At 57.5% G+C, this 22140-nt stretch overlaps 1 protein-coding gene across 1 annotated transcript; it reads right to left on the bottom strand.

Annotated features, from left to right (window-relative positions):
* Window positions 1-2562: 2562 nt before the first annotated feature.
* Window positions 2563-20522, bottom strand: LOC119099809 (transient receptor potential channel pyrexia). Its single transcript, XM_037222887.1, has 4 exons — window positions 20361-20522; window positions 4463-4870; window positions 2771-4419; window positions 2563-2703 (listed from the first exon to the last, which is right to left on the bottom strand). Exons 2-4 carry the CDS (start codon window positions 4866-4868, stop codon window positions 2563-2565), a joined length of 2196 nt encoding a protein of 731 aa, XP_037078782.1. The 5' UTR covers window positions 4869-4870; window positions 20361-20522.
* Between the last annotated feature and the right edge of the window lie 1618 nt (window positions 20523-22140).

Below are 22140 nucleotides of genomic sequence, written 5' to 3' on the forward strand. Positions count from 1 at the left end.
CAGTCTGACTAAAGCACCAGTGGTTGGCCATTCATTGACACCATTTCCAGCCTGACTTTCACTGGGCTCCTGCAACTGCGAATGCCGCTAAAACGCTCACCCCCATGTTCTGTGGCAGAGTTTGAGAGCTCGCGGCGGGCCATGCGACTTCAAACGTCCTCTCCCCTGCACCGGTGCAGCAACGAGCATAATACGCACCGCAGTGCACCACATGCCAAGGTTGCAGAATGCGTCATTCTGCAAGGGTTGCAATCCAACATCTGAGAAATAAGTATGCCCAAAACCTTTGCCCACGGATTACTGAATGCACTGTAATACTGGCACAGCCTGACCGTAAGCTCCGAGCAGAATGCCGATGTCAGGTTTGTGTTCAGAGCGTATCAAGACAGAGGTTAGCACTAAGCTTCTACAGAGAAAATCTTTGGAAGGCGATGTCGAATATTCAGGTCAACTTAGCAAGTGATGCATTCGTCCGAACGCATCACCGAATGTCAGAAGTCAGATAAACTGCATAATACAGCTGAATAGTAGAAGGTTTCTTCTGATGACGGATGCTACAGAGCGTAGCCATGTTTCATTTTCCAGCCTGCGCAAGAGGATATCAGTATCCTTTTTGCGTTACACATCTGAATAATTGTTTTTTGGCTTGTTTCTAGTGACTATCGCAGTTTCCACCATGTCCTACAGCAGCAATCAATTCTGAAAAATAGCTATGTATATATTAAGTAAATTGTGCGTGTGTATGTCAATGCGCGCGCGCGCGTGTATGTGTGTGTGTGTGTGTGTGTGTGTGTGTGTGTGTGTGTGTGTGTGTGTGTGTCCGTGTATGCGGCAGTGTTACTGGACCGTAATGCTAACGCATACGCAGATTGAATGCCGCGACACAGTGCTAGTACGCATTGCTGCATGTCTTCCACTGGGCCCAGTCTGCAGACAGTTTGGTAAAAATATTGCAGTGCTTAGAGCAAACGTATGGTAAAAAGAAACATACAGCACGCATGAGTGTATGCAGTAGTCTTCTACGTAGCGGGCCACGATTTGTGGCTTTGTTTTGTTTTTTTACGGGAACCGACCCCGGTATCGGGTTGGAATCGAGGTCAGTTGAAAAGTTCAGGTCTGAATGCAGGTTAGCACGCGTTAGAATTGTCGCATTTTGTGGAGCGCCACGGTGGTTTCATGTTGCAGTCATGTATAAATAATGGCTGTCCGGCACGCGCAGTCGGCATTGTTCACTGCGTGTGCATGCCAAGGTCTGGTTGCATGCTTACATGCGGTACGTCCAAGTGGACACCCAGCCACGAGAACAGGACACCCATAGGTAGCAAGGCATCACATTACGACGCTTTCACAAGGCTACTATTTCAACACCACGCAAGAGTTCACGAGAATGCCGAATATTTCCTAAAACTGCAGGATTAAAACCGACGGCCTGCATGATGCGCAGCTGCACAGCTCAAAATAGCTGACGAGTTTGGACAGCTGACAAAGCTTCTATGGTAACCCCTGCTTGTCTCATTTCCTACCAGACTTTGGTTCACCGCTTATCAGCAGCTGCGTGGCGTGCACGGCCGCTGGTCTGCGGTGCCGAGGCCGGCCGCTATGTGTCAGCGCCGATGACCGTGGGCTGGCTGACTCGGGGCCCTATCGCGTCCTGCGGTCGCTGGAGCCGCGCTGGCCGGCTGCAGGGCGGAGGTGACAGCTGTCCTCTGTCTGAGTATGGCCGCCGCACAGGCGGAGATCCTGCCCGCCGCCTCACTAGACAGGCAGGAAATCCGGCCGTCTCCTCCCTCCCCCCTCCTCCTCCTGCCCCGGCGACGCGAACATGGCGACGCGCTCCCCGACTTCGAGCAGCGACGCCAGACAGCAGCACCGGTGATCACTATCGCAACTGCGCCTCCATCATTCGCAACTGGTGCACTTCATAGCCTTCGCTCACGGGCTTTGTTCCGTCAGAGAACCAGGTGAAGACACGGAAACATTTATGAACTTCAATAAATACGCAGACCACAGACTAGCATGCATTTCTTCACTTCACGTGGGACGCAGGCGAGACTTTTCAGCGAGACCCACAGCAGCGTTTCTATTGAAAAGCCGCCACCGAGCGCCGGACCGCAACAGGGCGCCGGCCCTACTCCCTCAGCCCCTGCCGGTCTATATTTGTTCGAAAACGAGTTCGGGGGCTCCAGAAGCGGAGCGATAGGCACCGTCTCACAGCTAGAATGCTTCGCAAGGCACGGGCACGTGATTACATGTCATTAACGACTCAAAAGCGAGATCGTTTACACTGGGAAATGGGATTGCAACGCACCAGTCCGAAGCGTGCTAATGCCCAATCCTTCTGTCTCCTCCTCTCGTTACAACCCTGACCGCCAGTCCACTGCCATGAACGATTGTCAGAACACCTAAAACAAACGGACGCGTTCACTGCTGGGGCGAGGAGTCACGTGGACGGCGTGGCTCCGCCGGGACGGTAGACTAGCATTTCGCCGCACGACCCCACTGCACCACGCTCATGTTCGCCTGACCAGTGCGGTCACCCCATAACAGAAGGCGCAGGTGTCATCAGCAGGGCTGCTCCTGCGGCTCTCGCTCGTCGCCGGCCTCTCCGGGGAGAGGCTGCGAGCCGCCGCCCTCCTTGGCCTCAGGCCAGGGGCCGCTGCGCCCGCCCACATCCCGGCGAAACTCATCCAGCTGGCGCTGCAGCTGCGCCGACAGCCGCGCCTCCATGTTGCTCAGCAGGTCCTTGATGTCCTCGAAAGAGACGGCGCGCGCCGCGGCGACCCTCGCGGCCGCGGTGCATCCGCAGCATGCCGTCGGTCTCGGGAGACCGGAGGGAGGTGTTGCGACGACCAGGGGCGGCCGGCGCCGTCGGGCGCCCGCCCCAGGAGCCGCCGCCGGAGCCCGCCTCGCGACCCTCCTGGTTCTGCAGCGCGCGCCAGATCCGCTCCAACATCTCCTTGCTGATCTTGTGCTCGCGGATGCTTTTGGTCTTGTAGTCAAGGATCTGCAAGTGGTGCGACTTCTGCGGATGGTTGGGAAGGAGGAACACGCGCTTGGAGAGCACGTCCAAATGGATCGAGTCCAGCACGGGTTGTGTGGCGACCTGCAGCCACTTGCAACTGCACAGCGACTTCATGAAGGCCGTCATCAGTTCGGTGTTGTATATGAGTTGTGACTGCTTTTTGAGGCGCTCTAGGTGGGCGCCCTGGCGAAGGCCCTGCACGTCGTTGACGGCCAGCGCCACGAGCAGGTTGGACAGGATGATGGAAACGAGGACGAGGAACAGGAAGAATATGATGTGACTCGTGCCGCGCAGCGGAGGCTGGGTCTTGTCCAGGAAGAGAGCCTCATAGTCCACCTCTCCTAGCATCAGGGTCAGCGTCTTCATGAACGAGTTGAACGGATCGGAAAACGCTCCCTCAGTGCGGAAGGCCAGGTGGAAGCTGATGGAGAACGCCACGAGAAGACTGAAGTAGACGAAGAATATCTTGCAGAACACATTGGCGACACGTATGAACATGCTCACGTAGATGCCGCAGCTGGGGAACTGTCCGACCATGTGCATGGTTTTGGACCAGAGGAAGAGCACGTAGAAAGCCGCCATGTGTGTCTGCCAGGCACCGCCACCCTTGGCGCTGACGGCAAAGAACATGAGGAACAACAACCAGTTGAAACAAGACACGGCATTGGTGAAGTAGTTGGACGCGGACGAGATGATGTTGAGGACCTCGTGCACCACCAGAATCGCAACCATGGTCACGGACGTCCAGTAAAAGCCCGCTTCCCACTCCATGATTTTGGCCGTGAACGTAGAAGTTCGTTCCTTATCACTGTCGCCAGATGCACCTGGGGACTGCGTGCCCTCACTGACGTTGTTGGCACTCGCGTTCGCCGCCGGGTGGATCACCCGGTTTTCTTTCTCCCACACGAACTTATTGAGGATGAAGAACGTACTCACAACCACAAACACCATGTAGAACAGCAGTTTTAACACGAAGAGTTTGACCACGCGATGCCACTTGAGCGCCAGGAACGCCTGGCACACGGGGTGGATGAGAACGTCCGACTCGCCGATCCGAATGAAGTTCCGGAGCATGTCCGTGTGGCACATGGCGTCGGCGCGGATCAGCGGCTTGAAGTTGACGGTGATCTCGAAGTTCTTGTTGTTCTTCGGCAGCTTGTTCGGCACCAGGCAGTGGTCGAGGATGCTGTCGAGCGCGTTCGGGATGTTCCTCAGCATCATCGCCAGCGCCGTCTCGCCCTCCGAGTTCTTGGCCTTGAGGTCGGCACCGCCGTTCAGCAGCGCCACCGCGTTCGGTATGGAGCCGGCCTTGGCGCACTTGTGCAGCGGTGTCTCGCCCTGGTTGTCGGGCAAGTTGACCTCGGCGCCGGCCTCCAGCAGCTGGCGCACGCAGCGCACTTCGTGGCCCAGCGCGGCGTCGTGCAAGCGGCGAGTAGCCGCGCATGTCCTGCACGAACACGGCGCTGCGCCGCCGCGCCAGCAGCACGCTCAGGCACTCGGCGCAGCCGGCCACCGCCGTGAAGTGCAGCGGCGTCTGGAAGAACTTGTTCTCGATGCTGGCGTCGGCGCCGCGTCCGAGCAGCAGCTCCACGCCCTGTCGCCACTTGACGCGCGCCGCCTGGTGCAGCGCCGACTCGCCGAAGAAGCCGTTGACGGCGTTGACGTTGGCTCCGCGGTCGAGGCTGGTCGTCACCAGCTCGAGGCTGCGCTTGTCGATGGCCTGGAAGAGCTGCTGGTCGGCGGCCGTCGGCTGCGGCGGGTTCAGCGGCGAGTGCCGGTGGCTCATCTGCCGTCGGCGCGACATCTCCAGCCAGCCGGACGTCTGGTGGCGCAGCGACCGCGCCATCACTGCCGCCGGCACAGAACGGGTCAGCATGCGTCATCACATCTCGGCACGAGCCAGTGCAGGCTGACGCGGTTCGGGTCACGCCGGACACGGGTCAACAAGGGTTAAATGATTTCAGCAAGAGGTGACGGGTCAAGTCATCATAGGCCAACAGAGTGAATCAAGGGTCAGCACAGGACTGTAACCAAGGGAAAGTACAGGTAAACACAGGTCAATACAGGTTAGCTGAGATCGTTATGCATCAGAACAGGTCAGAGGCAATCAGCAAAGGTCAACACAGCCATCACAGCCATCATAAGCCGTGAAAGGCTGACACGGGTCAGACTTGATCAGCGCATGGCATTGCAGAACAAGGGCATAACAGTGTTGTCTGCCTTCAGTTCGGCGGTTTGGGGACAATCAGTGCGGACCAGTTCACAGGGGAATGAACACAAGTATAGCATGGCGACCAGGCAAGCGCAGTACGATGAAAGATTTAGAACGTCAGAGGGGGCAGCGTCAGCTGAAATGAGACTCACTCTTGCGTGGTGTTTATGGACAAGAACGATGGTTTGCACAAGACAGCGGTTGACTCTCTTACTCACCTTAGAATATCGCGGACGAATAATGAGCATGTACTTTTTTAAGTTCAGTATTTTTACCGCACGCCGAAACCTCTATTTTTGCCAGAAAATTTGTACTGGCAGAATACAAACATATTCGGAGCTGCGACTCCAGCCCAGTGTCAGCAGACCATTGTTTGCCAGCAGCCATGACATACCGGCCATGGCTCTGACAGCGTTGCGGGGTCAGGGGATCAGCGAGGGACTCCATCTGAGAGCGGCCGGCTCCACTCGAGCGAGACGGCCGCGGTACGAGCGCGCCGGCGCCGCCACCGCCTGACGGGGACGCGCTGAGCGGCGGCTCACCCCAGACGGTGCCAGGCCTCACTGACGCCTGTCTGCCGCAGACGGGCGGCTGCAGCGCTCCCCTGACGTACCGCCGCAGGTGGGGCGGCGCCCCCAGCCAGGCACGCCACACGCTGACGCACGGCCGCAGGTGGGGCGGCGCCCCCAGCCAGGCTCACCGCAGCCTGGCGTACCGCCGCGGGTGGGGCGGCGCCCCCAGCCAGGCTCACCGCAGCCTGGAGTACCGCCGCGGGTGAGGCGGCGCCCCCAGCCAGGCACACCGCAGCCTGGAGTACCGCCGCGGGTGGGGCGGCGCCCCAGCCAGGCACGCCGTTACAGGCACACCGCTGAGGCGGCGTCCCCAGCCAGGCACGCCAGCACAGGCACCCCGCTGAGGCGGCGTCCCCAGCCAGGCACGCCAGCACAGGCACACTGGTGAGGCGGCCGCCCCCAGTCGTGTACGTCACATCCCCTCACGTTCAATGACATGTAATGAGGACCTGCCCTGCTTTCGCTGTCGCCTGATATGGCCTATCTATCTGCAGCTTTACCACATCATTTGTATCTAAACCACTGTCCGGCATTGCAACGGCGTTTGTATTTCGGCATGAGTGCATGCCAAATGTAATACGAATGCTGTGGAAGGTCGGACAACTCTAATGGCTGTAGCTGAATGTCTAGGTAATTCTCTTGGCTTCGAAGTTTCTTTAGTTTTAAGTTTAAAAAGTGTTTTAATTCTCTTCCATTCCAATATTTCCAGCGGCTTCTTTTTGATGTAACAGCAGATGACATTTTACAGCATTCCGGTTCCAAAATACCACCGCCTACCAATCAGATCCTAGTGTTTGATCCGGCAGCCTTCCAGCATTTTCAGCCAGTCAGTGGTCGGGCTGGTGCCGCTGTATGATATCACAACAAACCCAGAAAACACCGTTAACATCACAGCCCGTGCCTCGGACAAGTGCGTGACGTCATTGCGCACCCTGGCTCAGCTGACAGCCCGCCGTGCTTACTTTACACCAGATTTAGCCTCTGTCGCGGCCCCATCCGACGGCCTCCCGGACACAGCGCTGTCCGCGATTTAGCCTCCGTCCCCGTCGTCGCGGCCCCATCCGACGGCCTCAGGGGCACGCGAGAGCGCGACACAGCGCTGTCCGCACCCGATATCCCGTGGTTTGGCCTGTGACATCAAAGACTGCGCAAGTCACGACTCACGTGGGGGACAGCGAACAATTCACATGTCTGCGTCACTCCGCCACCTGCCGTCATCTCGCGCTAGCCGCGACCATCGCCACTCGGCGTCCTCACTTTGTCTCCAGGGGGACGCCACCGCAGACGACAGGCACGCTTCACTGCCAGTCAACAGACGACCACGCTCATTCGAGCTCTTCGGGCACGCGCTGGGAGGGTGTGCCTGCACCGCGGGGCCGCCGGAGTCGCGCACGGCCGGCCAGGGACCCCCGGAGCGCGCCGCCGGCTGCGCCTCGTCTCGGCGGCCAGCGCGCCGCCACTGACCGCGCCGCGCCGCCACTGACTGAGCCGCGCCACTCGGTCAGTGCCGCGCCCAGGTGCGAGCGAGACCGCCCAGCACACCTCAAACACACGAGCGTGTTCATTCACCGGCACGATTAGACGATAAACAAACATCGGCTGGCGGAGTCGGGGGGGCCGCTGCCTCCAGCAGGAGGGGTCGCTGCCTCCAGCGGGGGGGGGGGGGGGGCCGCTGGTGCGGTGCTGGCCGCCGTGCCGGCTCGTTGCCTGGCCCCTGGGACGGTGGGTTGGGTCATGGCAGGTCACGGTGGGATAGTGGCAGCGGTATGGGAGGTCGCGGTGAGATGGTGGCGGCGGGATGGAAGATCAAGATGGGATGGTGACGTTTGGGAGGGAGGTCACGATGGTTTGGCGGCGTTTGGGCAGCAGGTCACAGTGGAATGGTAGTGCTGGGATGGGAGGCCACGGTGGGATAGTGACGGTGGAGCGTGAGGTCACGACGGGATAGTACCGGTGGAATGAAACGGCTCGGTTTGATGGTGGTGGTGGTGGGATGGAAGGTCACGGTGGGATAGCGGCAGCGGGGTGAGAGGTCACGGTGGGATAGCGGCAGCGGGGTGAGAGGTCACGGCTGGATATCGTCCGCCACTCCCCGCCAAGAACGGAGCGCCATCCCGGGCCCGCCGGGTGGATGGGCTCCGAGCCGTGACGGCTGGCTCGGGCGGACATCAGTCTTTCGCAGCGTCCGGGATAGGCCACCACCTGGTGGCACGGTGGCACGCCGCGGTGTGTGTACCGAGCCCTGCGGCGATTTGGGGCAGGATCTGCCTGCCGTTTGTTCATTCTCGTTCGTGTTGTTCAATCGAGTGCGCTATTACGATATGTTCGCAATTTGGCTGAGTTAAGGATTCTGATGCCTAATGACCAAGGTAGGTCGGTGTTTGGTCTGGATGCCAGCAGCCATGCGCCACGTCTCGCTATTCATACCGCCCTCGTGCCAACTCATCTCCTAACTTTGTGCCGCTCCGCCACTTAAAACAGGAGCCGGGTGGTCGTTTACCGGCAGCCGTCGGACGCGGGCCCCGCATAACTCGGTGAAATGGCGACGGCAGGTGAACTCGATCAATATCGCACCCCACACGTCACTCACCTGACACCGAATTCACAAACACCGGCGGCCAAAATGCCACCGGTAAACAGGAAACCCGGACCACCTTTTGGGGCTAAATCTGGCGCGCGAAGAGGCGGCCCGGTCACCAGCAGGAGGAGGCGGCGGTCTTTCCGGCCGCGTTGGCAGCCTGCGCCGACGCCGAAACGTGTGTTCGGCGTCAAGGTAAGTCGGCCGCTGCCTATTTCCGCCCACTTCGGCTGGATACTATTCTGGGCGCCACCCACGGCGGCGGCGCTCTGTCGTCGGGAGCCATGCCCCATACCCTCTCCATTGTTCGCACGGCGTCTGACGAGGTCTGACGGCGCGGCGTCTGAGGAGCGTCAGCGCCGGCGTTGGCCAGCTCGACCTCGGCTGGCGGCCAGACTCACCCTCCTGCGGCCGTCCCAGACAGACGGGCACGCCCAGTCTACAGCGAGGCCTAACTCCGGTCTGAGTACAGGTCAGACGGTAATACGGGTGGCTGTCTAAACAGTGCCGGCAGCCGGACGCGGACCGCGCACCGGACGCCGTCGGCCAGCGATCGCGGTGTGCGCGCCAGCACACGCTAACCTCCCACGTTGCGACGCGCCCCATCCGGCGTTTCTCCGGGATGGAGGTGCCAACCAACGCTGGCGCAGGCGTTGCGCAAAACACTGCTGATGATTCGGCGGCGTGCGGTGCGAAACTCCCACTGTTGTCTCGCCAAGCCCGCTGAGAGACTGCCTGGTGAAGGGAGCGAAACCGAGTGGTGGCGTCAGTTAAACGGATGGCTACACAGGAGAACGGGGCCTATGTCGCTACGGACGACGCCCGGAAAATCATAGTTTTCCGCTTTCAATATATCACGCATCGATTGCGCCGGTCTGTGACAAAACATAGTTACATCGCTAAAGACTGGAGAGACTTTAAACTCATCAAAGTGCCTCAGAGCTGATATTTGCCATACGACTGCATCTGGCGGCGATAGCCAGTTGGCTGGCAGTAAGCCAACGTCATCCGATCAAGGCGCACCGCTAGCACCGCGTGATCACTAACACTGATCTACAGGCTGCTAGCATGGGTCTCCCACATCCGGTATCATAGCAAAGCCAAGTGATTTTCAGCCAAGCAGACTTTCTCTTCAATGCGCCAGTTTCACTTGTGCTGAACCGTCAAAATCTGGTCATTTTGGCGTACAATACCTCAAAAAGGCGAGCGAGAACGAAGCAGACAAATGCCACAATCCTTGAAGTCAAACTCGCTGCATCACAGCTCAAATTTACATAACGTGCATATGTGTCATAGCCCAGCGTCTCACTTGCATGGTGCAAAAGCTGCAGCAATCTTTCGCGACCTCACACGATGCTGACCTCCGCAGTTATACGGTCAAGGTGCCTCCTCTCCGCGCGTGTGGTCCAGGCCCGGCTACCCGCTGACAGCTCTCTTCGCCGCTTTTCTCCGACGAAAATTAGCACGTGCCCTCAAGCGCACACGAATGAATATATTCTGTGTGTGCATACAAATGTGCCGGACGGCGCTGCCGCTGCCCGGCCGCAGTGGAGCTTGCGCCAACCGGGGTGCCGAGCTCCAGGTGCAGGCCAAGCTCGCGCTCACTGGGGAGCGTGCTCCAGGTGCAGGCCAAGCTCGCGCTCACCGGGGCGCCGAGCTCCAGGTGCAGGCCAAGCTCGCGCTCACTGGGGCGCCGAGCTCCAGGTGCAGGCCAAGCTCGCGCTCATTGGGGCGCCGAGCTCCAGGTGCAGGCCAAGCTCGCGCTCACTGGGGCGCGCGCTCCAGGTGCAGGCCAAGCTCGCGCTCACCGGGGCGCGTGCTCCAGGTGCAGGGCCCATCCTCCCGACACCGTCATCCAATATAATGTACGTGTATTAATAAGCACGTCGCGGTGGGCGGCTTTTCACGTTCATTAAGTCCGACCAAAACGGATAGTTACTGAGTTTCGAGAGAAGGTCCATTAGGGCGTTCGGTTTCGAAACCGGCCGGAATACCAACTTGGCCCGTCGGCTTTTGTTATTCAGATGTCTTCGGCCGCAGGCCGGTGGCGGGCCGACCGGCCCCTGCCAGACCCGCGTCGGCGGGGGGTCGATTGAAACTGTGTGTCGACAGCCATGTCATAATTAGTGGCGACGCCGGCCCGCACCCGCCCACCGGCGCGACACGTCGCCGAAGTTGCAATGCATGCCAACAGGTGGCAGCAGCGGGGCGCGACCGACAGGGTGGCGTCGCGTGGCGGCGCGACGCGCGTGCCTGGTTGGGAGCCGGATATGGCAGAAACCTCGAGGCCATCTGCGTCAGGTAGAAATTAACGCGCCTTAGGCTGCCAGCCTGCTAACGTCGTGAGACTGAGCTGGTGACAGCGGTCGGTGAAGTAAAAGCCGAGGGCATATCATAGTCGCTGGACATCGCCGCCGGTCGCGCATCGCTGTGGACACAGCTAGATAACGCACGTAGCTGCGAACGGAGAATAAGCCGTGGCGCATACACGCCAGGGCTGGTCCCATCATGGAACGAGCAAACGTGCCACAACGCCCCGAAATCATGGCAGGATACGCATGATGCGGGCAGGGAGTAGGCGGCGGTACAAACGAGATTCGCCCTGGCCTTACGATGGAGGTTGCGACACAGAATGAATGTGGGAACCACGTCCGCAGACCCATGAGCCGGGCCATCAGCGTCATTCATGTCGTAGTTTGACTTCTTTACGACGCAGGTAAATAGTCGGGTCGGACGGGCATGACCCTTCACATCGTATGTGCCCGCGCCTGCACATACTGCGCCTGCACACCTCGGTGGCACGGGCAAACTCTGCCACTAGTGACACCACGTCCGCAGCAACAACCCATAACACCGCTGGGACTGAATGGTGTCACAACCCGGCTTGGGCGGCACCGGCACATTTTCACTGGTTTGAACGGGCTGAAGGACTTGTCTTTCGTTAGGCTGAGCGCACCCGAAGAAACCGGGCTCATTTGTGGCACTTCCACGCATGTGCCAGGCTGGAATACGTGACTTAACCGCTGACCTTTGCACTCTACGCCTCTGCGTCTCAGAGCCAGTCATGCAGCGGGCAGCCGAGTGGCTCCCCCGAAATGGACCGAGGCACACAGCACCCACTCGATTTTCTCCGACGCGCCGTTAATCGGCCGCGGCGAGGCGTCGGCCACCGCTCGATCATAATGAGCCGATCACACAATCAGACCTTAATCAGAGCGGTGTTTCACCGCGCGCACCGTGTTATTAATATCGCCGGCAGGACTTAGCCGTGCTGCGGCTGATGCGCTCATCACGGCCCTCCCGCCGGCAGGCGACCATTACCGGGCGTAATGCCGGCGGACCGGCTGGGCAGGGCGGTCAGCCGGCCGGCCGCTCCCCCAGCGTGCTGGCGACCGGCCGCGAATATGACGTCAGGACAGGACGGCGGCGCGCGCGCGCCTTGCGTCACGGCCGGACAAAGCGCGGCGGCCCGGCGGGGCGTCCCATCGGCCAGCCGCCGACTCTCGACTCTCCCTGCAGCCGCGGCGGGGACAGCACGTCCGTGACATTGCAGGCGCGGCCAGCAGCTGGCACGTTCGCCGGTGCCGTACGCCGAGCCGTGCAAAGAGTCCCGTGTCATTGGCGCAACATTGAATAGGAGCGCTTTAGTATATGACGCCATTCATCGCACCGGCTGCTTAAGGGGCCGGTCGAAAGCAGTATTTACAGAGCGGTTTCTCTCGTGACGGGGCGACCATCTCCAAACGGGCGGGTCCAGCTGGCACTTGGGCCCGGGTCAGCCGCCAGACAGGAACGGCACCACGGGATCACCTCCGGCGCGGCCGCTCAGGATCTGACCCATCAGTGAAGTGCCATTCACAGAAGCAGGCGGAAAAAGGCAACGTGCACAAAAGGCAGACGATTTTTTGTGTAAAGTAGACCCGAGCCGAGCCGAGCCGAGCCGAAATTTCCCTCGCACTACCGGACGACCGGTTACGATCTATCAAAGCTTGCGTTCGGTGGAGGAGGCTCAGCGACGGCTCGAGTCCAACGGCATGGAACTGATCAGCTGAAAAAGACGCCAGCCACGAGGACGTCAGCGGTCCCATTGCCACTCAGACGTCTGGGCCGAACGGGCTTCATTGCTCCTCCATCTGCGGCGTGTCATGCTGGCGTGGATTCTGAACAGAGAATTACTGAAACCAGCCCAGGCCCATTATCCACGTCACCAGCGGCTCTGGTTACCAGCAGCATCAAGGCAGCGATGGCGCGTTAGTTGACTGAGCTGACTACACGGACCCGGTCGACGGCGCTGGGTGGCCATCGTACTTCTCCCCAACGCTTGCCATCGTGGCGGTCACGCCTGTGCCAGTACAATGCCGCGTCTGATAGCAGTCGTTAGCTCGGGCAGACGGCAGCCAGACGGCAGGTCGCTAGGCTCGGGCGGCGGCGGCGCAGTTGCATGCGGCAGCCTCTCCATCAGAGCTGACTCGGTCTTGAGGCGGCGGCAGGCGGACAGTGTGAGCATTGAGTCAGCGCCAGTGCCTCGTGTTGCGTCTCGCCGCATCTGCAGCAGACATCGCCCACCCGCTCCTTCTGCCTCCTCGGCGCAGTGGATGGCGGTCGGCGGAGAGGTCAGCTGAGCGGTGCACCGTCTCGCTGGTGGGTGACCCCCAGCACACAAGGAAGATGGCGGAGTAGTATCGCGATACAAACATGCGAACGGGGGATCTCTAATTAGCAGTACAAAATATGTCTAAAATACTCTCTATGCATACACTGAAAAGAGAGTGGATGGAGGTTGGGTGAAAAGAGCGGTTGGATGGACTTGGGACGGAGAACAGTAAGAAAGCATGGTGGGCATTTTTTTAGATGGGCAACCAATTTTTTCCAAGATTCATCACATTCCTGTAAGCATGCATATGAATACCTGCACATGCATACATTCACTGAAACTTTAATTCATCAACTAGTTCCAAAATGCGTACGAAAAATAATAAATAGCCATTGTCTCATCTGCGTCTTTTGTGGGGTGTTAGCATCAGCAGCATCTTTTGTGAAGTCTCAGCCCCGGCATCTCACAAAAGATGCGGCTGCCTCGGAAAACAAGCTACACGTCAGACATTACAACAGTTAACGACCACAGCCCGGAAGACACACTTGCGTACCAGTGTTGCCACGGGCCCACGCATCGCACGACTTGGCGCATCAAGCCCAGACATCCTCGCACGCAACGCAATTTTGTGAAAGACAGACATGTGCTTCATGGCACAACCAGCATGCCGGCAGTAGTCCTGGCCCACCAGAAGGCAGAACGTATTGCCCCAGCTATTCGTGCAAAATGACCTCGAGCGAATAACCTTGTGAAACCACGGCAGTTCAGCAGCGGAGGTGCACGAATGAATTATGTGAATAGGAAGACATCAACCTAAAACGTTCGTCGTCGGTTTACCGCTGTGGGTTCTGCTTGACCGGTTGAGCAGCTCAAGGTGGACTTGCGTGTGAATAGGTGTGCAATTTACTACGGTTCTGCGACGATCTGGCATGACCCAGTTTCTGCTCCGCACCGCTTGGCTACACTCTGCCCCTCCCCTTCCATTGGAGTGCTCGTTCTTGGCTGTCGATGCGTAACTGCGCTTGCTTGCTTGTGTTTGCCGTCCACTAACCAGTAGTCGATGACAAACGGTCACTAATAGCAGGCTCCTGAGCCACACAGCACATCGCAGCCACCGTAATAAGACGAAAGCGATTAGCCCAAACTTTTACTTCTTGAGCATGGCCCATTCAATAGCAAACTGAGGCAGCCCATTCCTTTGCAACAAAACTCTCCAGTCTTCGCCGAGTCGACTCTCTCGGGCTGAGGCAGGGACCGCACACCTCAGCAGCCGGATCGCCGAGCCGACTCTCTCGGGCTGAGGTATGGACCGCACACCTCAGCAGCCGGATCGCCGAGCCGACTCTCTCGGGCTGAGGTATGGACCGCACACCTCAGCAGCCGGATCGCCGAGCCGACTCTCTCGGGCTGAGGTATGGACCGCACACCTCAGCAGCCGGATCGCCGAGCCGACTCTCTCGGGCGCCCCGCTTCGCCGAGATGCGGGCCGTGCCGTGGCATACACACCGCCGCCTGATCCGGCTAACTCCAGCCAGCGGCGCCGCGCCGCGCTGCGCCGCGCCGCCCGACGGCGCACGGCCGCGCGCACGTACCTCCCACGCGGAGCCGCCTGTCACTTCCAGGAGAAAACCCCACATAACAATTTCATAGAATTCGTGCACAAGATGTCATCTGCACATTATTGTATCGTATACTTTTGTAACGCATTTCTTCGCATGCAAATCTTCGCGAGCACAAAACTTTGTTCGGACAGATTTTAAAAACGTAAGACCTTGTATCCGCAAAACTATTTGTGGTTCGTTGCAACTCATTCTCCGCATAATGCATTGTTGGGTGCACGGAATTCTTTATACCCTTGTACCACATTCCTTCTCGTACGCAATGCCTTATATCGCATTTATTGGTACACGCATCTCTTCGCACCCACTATTTCCTGGCAGACGCAATTCCGCATACCTGCCTCTTCATATGCGTCAATATTCGTATCGTAATTTTTCGCGCCCTGAATTCATCGCATTTCTTTAATTTAAATTTGTCTTTTTTGGCTGAAGACGTCCGAAGCGTTTCAGTCAGGTAAGATGCAAGCTAGTGCGTAAACCACGTGCGATTCTCAAATTCGGAGTCGCGGCGCACGGCACGCGCGCGCCTCTGCGAAGTTGAAAACCACACGCGACTTGCGCGCTGACTTGCGCTACACGACTTGTGCGCACTTGGACTCCTTCAGCTAAGTCTCTCAGTTCTTTACATTGACCAGTGCACCACAACCAGCTTTGCTCACCACTGCAAGCATTTTATGAGACCAGGAGGGTGGGACGGATTTATTGAAGGAAGAGGCATATGGGCATACATCCCTCCCCAAACTCACGGAACATTGCTCCGCGCGGAGTACTGAGTTCTGAGAGGAAGGGATGCTTCCTGGAATTCATGCATATCTCTCCTACAGACCCAAGGTAAAACATCGGCGTTGGTAGATCACCACCAACAGTATTTTGAAATAGTATCTAGATTAAAGATAACATGTCTATGGTCCCGAGGCACCTGTCTTGACCTATGCAGAATAGCTAACGTCATTTTTGGACTGTCTTACAGGATTGGAAACCATTATTTCATGTTTACCACCGGCGCTAAGGGATAGAGGCATGGGAATCAGCACAGAGCCGCGCCAAACACCAGCCTCATGCGTTTCCATCGTATGGAGCTAGAAGGTCCTGTACTAAGACTGAGCATCATCGCATACACGGTCGGTGATGGGACCCTTCTACATGCACGTTTTATAGCTCAGAGACAAATGGAGAGCAGCATTATGAGGAATGAAGAGCCAAACAACGGAGAGAATAAAGAAATGCCAACGTTTACACTGATAATGTCAGATAGTTCTCGCGAAGGATTACACCCGCCAACGCACACGAATCAGAGAGTTGTTGACAAAGGAATGCAATACGATGAGATGTGATGCGGAGAACAGCGTGTATGAAGATAAGCGATGCGACAAAAATCGGGTATACGAATATAATGCGACACGAATGATCCCAGGTACGAAAAGGCGTAACGGCGGACGGAATCGCGGTATGGAAAAAAAGCAATGCGAAGAATCTCCTATGCGACCACACGCGGTGCAAATCATGCTATGCACAACAAAATGCCGGTACAAAAAAAATGCCAGCAAAAGAAATTCGTATGCAAACATGTCAGACAAGTACTGCTAGAAGATTTTACGAGGAGGCCTTGCTAGACGAAAGAACTAGGCTCCTACCAAGATTTGCGTACAAATAAATGTCATGTAACTACTTCCGCACCATGTTTGTGCCCGAAGTAAATTACCGCCACGCACAAAATTACCTCATTGTTGCGCCACGAAACTGTTTGCGCGGCCACACAGCCTAGCTAAACCCCAGCTGAGCGTGACCTCCTAATGCATGCGTCACACGCTCCGCCGCCTGCAGGGCCGCCGCGCCGGCCCAACCCACGCCGACGTTGATATCAAGGCACCACCGGGAATCTTCGTCAGTGAAACATTAAATGCGTGTCTCCAAACTTTTAGTAACAGGTTATGTAAAAAACATTCTGTGGTGGGACCTAAACGTGTACATTGGCAAAAAGCAAGCATCAAAACATAACCACACCACATCCAGGTGCATCAGTATACTATTATCCCCTGCGGTAAATATCAAGGCACAAAATACAAAATAGGCACATTGCAGGACCACATTCACATTACACAAAAATCCGCAAATGTTGACCAAGTCCAATTCAAATGTGAATAAATGGTCTGGATTAATGTCCAGATTTCCCGACTTTACCTTCGCCCGATTCATCTCCAATATCTCACCCGAGAAAAATTGTTTTCCAAACGTTTGACGTTGCCCCGGACAAATAAGCACCTGTCACTTCATGAACACGCAGAAAATCACGTGGCCCACCCAGATTTCATCGCAAGGCGTCAAAACATGTGGCATACGAGCGCATATGACTTCGTTCTTCCGTCCAGCGCGACACGAGACAAGGGCTGCGGCGCTACTGGTGCCGGCAGAGCGAGATGCGCCCCCCGCCGCGCATTGGAGGAGCACACGAGGCTGCAGCCAGGTGGGGCGGCTTGACCTGGTGTCGACACTCGACGCCGCAGACCTCCAGCACGGTAGGCTGGGGGCGGGTGGACTCGTAATGGCGTGACGTAGGTGACCTGAGTAGATCACCTGCACGTCATCAAGTGTCCGGTCATCCGGCAAGGCCACGGATCGGGCCAGGGCAATGTGTCACGCGACAATGTCCAGCTGTCTGACCATCGATAGCATCTGCAACGATTACGCCGCCGTTACGCGAAATTAGTCTAAATTATCCCGAAATGGCACGTGTTGCGACATAATTGCACGTCGTGTATGTAGAAGGTCCGAGTGGATCTGATTGGTAGTTTATGGGGGTGACGTGACCTCCAGCCCAGCGGGGGACCGCCACGACCCGAGCCCGGCACAAAGCCGTCGGCAGTCCCGCGTCTGGGCTCGGTGACGTAACTCTTCCAGTGGCCTCGGTGCAGTGCGGACTCGGCGCTGACCCAGTGCTGCGTTGAGACACGTGGCGCCGCGTCACCACCTCGTCGCCCGATCCCTGTGGCGCCAGGCCCGCCGGCGGCGCGCCATCCCGCTGGGAGGCAGCCGTCAAACTTAATGTCCATTTGTTTAACGACGGACAGGACGCTCAGTTTGACACACATCCCGGCTCGGAGATATGAACAAAGTCGACAACCGAAACCGCGGTTTATGAGGAATGCTTGAGAGAGATGAAACGAAAATTAGAGCCTTATAAGTAGGTCGTTTTTTGCAACTTATAATCAAAATAATCACATGGCTTATTGCAGTCCTCTGAAACTGCGCGCGCAAGTTACAAAACGATTAGAGATTAAAGCATGGGAGCTTTCGCAAAGGAATCGCGATGAATTTGTGAGACGCAAGCAGAAGCATCTCCGTGCTCTCGGAAAGTCAGGGAAATGTCAATCCATAGAGCACAGTAAAAAAATCAATCGGACCCCCTGAGAATTATATGGAGGCAATGTATGGAACAATGTATAGCTTAACGCATAGAATACACAGAACGTACCTCTCGAACTCGTTGTTAAAAACAAAGGAAGGGAAACAAGTGGGAGGGAGCAAATAAAATTTCGCGAAGAAATACCACCTATTTACAAAGACTACACTGCGCGCAATTATTGCAACGGTAAATCAGCGTTATCAATGCAGGCCTTATTCATGGCAATATGAATCAGCCATGCTAATAACGGTTCCCCTATGAGGCCAGCCGCCAACGTGGCAGCAGCGACGGGACCCCCAGTTTGGAGGGTCGCAGGGGCCAGTCGCTAACGTGGAGCGGGGACGGGACCCCCCAGTTTGGAGGGTCGCAGGGCCAGCCGCTAACGTGCAGCGTGGACGGGACGCCTGGTTTGGAGGGTCAGAGAGCCAGCCGCTAGCCCCGAGCTGGGGACGGATCGCCTGGTTTGGAGGGTCAACAGGGTAGGCCGCCAGCCCCGAGCGGGGATGGGACGCCTGGCTTGGAGGATCGCAGGGCCAGCCGCCAACGTGCAGCAGGGACGGGACGTCCTGGCTTGGAGGATCAACAGGGTAGGCCACCAGCCCCGAGCGGGATGGGACGCCTGGCTTGGAGGGTCGCAGGTCAGCCGCCAACCTGGAGCGGGGACGGTACCGTCTGGTTTGGAGGGTCACAGGGCCAGCCGCTAGCCCTCGAGCTGAGACGGGTTGAGGCCCATGCCTCAACAGCGGGACAGGCTTCGTTATCAGAAGCGACGCCCCCCCCCCCCCCCCCCCCACCAACCGGCGGATATCCGCTGCCTGCGACCTTCGGGTCGGTGGGGCGCGCCAGCGGCAGGCGACTGCGCAGCAGCGCGACTGAGGTCCCTAGAAGTTGTGGAGGCGTCCTCAACCCGCTTATTGTGGTGCTGGGAGAGAAGCCTGTAGTAAAGTGGTCAGGGAGCAGTTGACTTCCGTGTCAAATTACTGGTCAAAATTTTCGAGTCGGCTCAGCTTCGAAATCGAATAACCAAAGATGAGCAGCGACGCACGATTAAGGAGTCAATAAACTAACGGCAAGCAAATTCTACGTCTACTTTGAATTGTTATGGTGACGCATAGCACCCATATCAAGTATGGCTTATGCGCTATCAATAACTATTTTGCCCGTTTGCCATGCTGAAAGAGTGCAATCCAGTGTCATTCTTGCTCAAATTTTTATTATTTGGCCTGCTAAAAGCATGAAATAAAATGCTTAGAGCTCATGCCTATTAATGGTAACAACGACGAAAACATCTCAGCTCAAGCTCAATAAACACTGCACATATCTACATACACTCGAGAAAAAAAAGAGATTCTTGCGAACACTTCCATGCATTAAGCAAAGAAAACTCACAGCGGGAAGGAAAAAAATTAAAGGGGCCTCACTCTAGATGTGACAGTCTCATCCAAAGCCGCCGCTCTGCGCTCTAGCATTACGAAACGATGACTGATTAAATCATGTTGGTGTTAACGAACGAGCGCTTTAGTTGTACAAACGACTTCAATTATTTTTCCGAACATGTGAATGCACGGCATGAACGCTCGTGATGAACGACCTTTCGGAGGCGAGAACCTGTGGTGAGTGAACAGCGTCCTGCCACCTAAAAGGTCAAACAGATCGCATTTCATCCACGGTTGAGTTGTGTATTGCCCGACTCATTTGTTCCTTCGAATTCTCAATGGCCTGCCAATTTACGCCAGCAGCTTGTTTGGCCCATCCAGTTTGAGAAGGTGGCGTAGCTACGACATTTAAACCGAAACAGCAAAAACATGTGCGGAACAGGCGACGAGAAGCAAGAAACGTGATCGAGAGTCGTGCGATAACACCAGTGAGCGACGCGGCGACTGTGTGTACAGGGCGCACGGGCCTAGTCAGTCTAATGCGTTTTCCTAAACCATCATTCATTTGTCTTCCTTGCGGGCTGAGACGCCAGTCGCGAGAGTACCGCATACGTTATGCGTTATGCGCGTGTCGACACCAAGAAAGAATACGATCTATGTCGGAGAAAGCTCCAAGCAGCGGGGGCGGGGACGAGACATCATAGCACCCATTTGTAAGTGTCACCGAAACCTCAGTGTCGGTGGTCCCTTCTCGGGAAAGGCCAACCACGCACCGCGTAGACCATCGGCAGAACGGCCGTGGGAGTCACGTCCCACCGCAGCAGTCAGCTCGTGCGGTCGAGCTGCGGTGGGCCTCGGGTGGGGCGGACGTCACCGCCGACCAACTCACCTGACACACTGCCCAGGTTCGGCACGGTCCACGGGTCTAATGGGCGGGCTGCGGTGGGGCTCAGATGGGGCGGACGTCCCCGCCGACCAACTCACCTGACACACTGCCCAGGCTCAGCACGGTCCACCAGGGGTTGCGCTTGCCGCCGGGCCGCGGGTGGCCGCGGCGGCCGTCGCCGCTGCCCTCATCCGTCACGTACACTTCCACCGCGTGCGGCTGCAGCTGGTCGGAGCCGCGCCGCCCGGCCCCATCCACCGGCGCCGACATCGCCGCTACGTCTGTCGGCCGTGCCCGCGCCGTGCCCGCGCGCCGCGCTCCGCCCGGCGGCCGCCAGCCCGCGTCACCGCCTCGCGCTCTGCGGCGGGCGTCGCGCCGCTCCGCGAGCTCTCACGGCGCGCCGGCCGGCCGGCCGCGTCCAGAGGCTGCGCCGAGCCGGCGTCGCCCTGTCAGAGGGTGTACCGTTGCACGTACACGGCGAGGTGGACCCAGCGGTCTTTAACTGGCGCCCTAATTGGAAGAGCGACATGCCGGGTGCCGTCGGGGGCTCCTGCAGCCGGCAGGTCCTCCGCCGCGCCGTCGCCACTGTCACCGGGCCAAGGTCGCCACGACTCGAGTGTGCTCGGCGCCACGGACACCGTCGTTTGAGCCTATTTCTTCTAATACGGTCACTATGGGAGGTCGCACTTCCAGTTCTTACTGTGGTGCACAATGGGCACACACCAGTGTGCGCCCGCGTGGTACAGGCATATCAAATACCAGAACTAGTGCGTTGTAATAAAAAGCAGATTTAAGGAATGTTTCCTCTGTCTTCATGAATACCGGATGAAATCTTCCAGATTTCCAGCGGGGCTAGAATCCCTGGTGTGATGAGTCACAAGGAGATCAATGCTTTTCATGCGCCATCCCGCAGGCACGGCTGACGTCGGCTCACCATCTTCCCCGAATCTCAATCCCTGGGATTGGGACTGGGGCCTGGATTACGGCTGCATAAGCTTCTCATTAGTACGCGATAGTGTATCTAACAGACATAAATTATCTCCGAAAGACCAGCACCCAAACCATGCCCGTCAAACTTGTAGGATTACTGGCACTCAACGTAGCGAGAACCGCCATCAACTGCCGCCGCTGACTGATCCGTTCCCAGCCAGCACGTCATATATAAATTTGGCGCAATGATGTGTTGTACAAGCATTTTAAGCACCAAGAATCCTTCTTATATATTCATGGTACATGAAATGTGTATGCTGACCTCCAATAACCTTTCGTGAGAGTTTTGCGTGAAATGAAAACAGTTCCGAGGGTCAGTGAAGGTTGCTTCTGCCGCGAAACATATGTCACGGGGTAGTCGATAATGATTGGTCGGTGCACGACATGGATCACTAACGCGGTCACCTGCCAGCCGAGGTGTCCAAATGAGGCCCGTGTAAACCGCAGTGGTCGAAGACTGGGTGAGGCGGTACTTTCCGTGGTGGGTGGGTGGGGCGTGGGGCGAGGTATCGAGTGCTCCAATGGTCCCGCCGGGGGATGGAGAGGCTTGCAAAGCGCCCCTTCCGTCCAGAGGGGAGCATGCAGGCTAAACGTACCCCCCCCCCCCCCCGCAATCTCTGACTTCGATCAGAGTAGCGATCAGCGACCCTTCGGCCCAAGCTTTTAGTTTCATTAGGGTTGCCGGGCTCCGTGGGCTCCACAGGAGCGATAAAGGGGTCCTGAGTGCTGAGGTGGCCGCCTTACGGGTCAGTCTCGGCTACCACCTACAGCAACCAACAATCTCGGACCGGATTTGCCAACATGTGGGTGCCTCTTGTCGACCCCCCACGCGGGTAGCCGGCTTGTCAGGCGCCGCCCTCGTACAGCACTGGCCAGGAGCCAAGCAAG

Source organism: Pollicipes pollicipes, unplaced genomic scaffold (assembly GCF_011947565.3).
Source record: "Pollicipes pollicipes isolate AB1234 unplaced genomic scaffold, Ppol_2.1 Scaffold_4881;HRSCAF=5763_pilon_pilon_pilon, whole genome shotgun sequence".
NCBI lineage: Eukaryota > Metazoa > Arthropoda > Thecostraca > Pollicipedomorpha > Pollicipedidae > Pollicipes > Pollicipes pollicipes.

Excerpts from the sequence above, each read along its gene's own strand:
- LOC119099809 (XM_037222887.1), bottom strand. The coding sequence starts at position 4,868 with ATGGCGCGGTCGCTGCGCCACCAGACGTCCGGCTGGCTGGAGATGTCG. Across the intron at positions 4,420-4,462 it reads CGTGTTCGTGCAGGACATGC|TGCGCTGCGTGCGCCAGCTG; the intron begins GCGGCTACTCGC and ends TGGGCCACGAAG. Across the intron at positions 2,704-2,770 it reads GCCGCGAGGGTCGCCGCGGC|CTGCAGCGCCAGCTGGATGA; the intron begins GCGCGCCGTCTC and ends CTGTCGGCGCAG.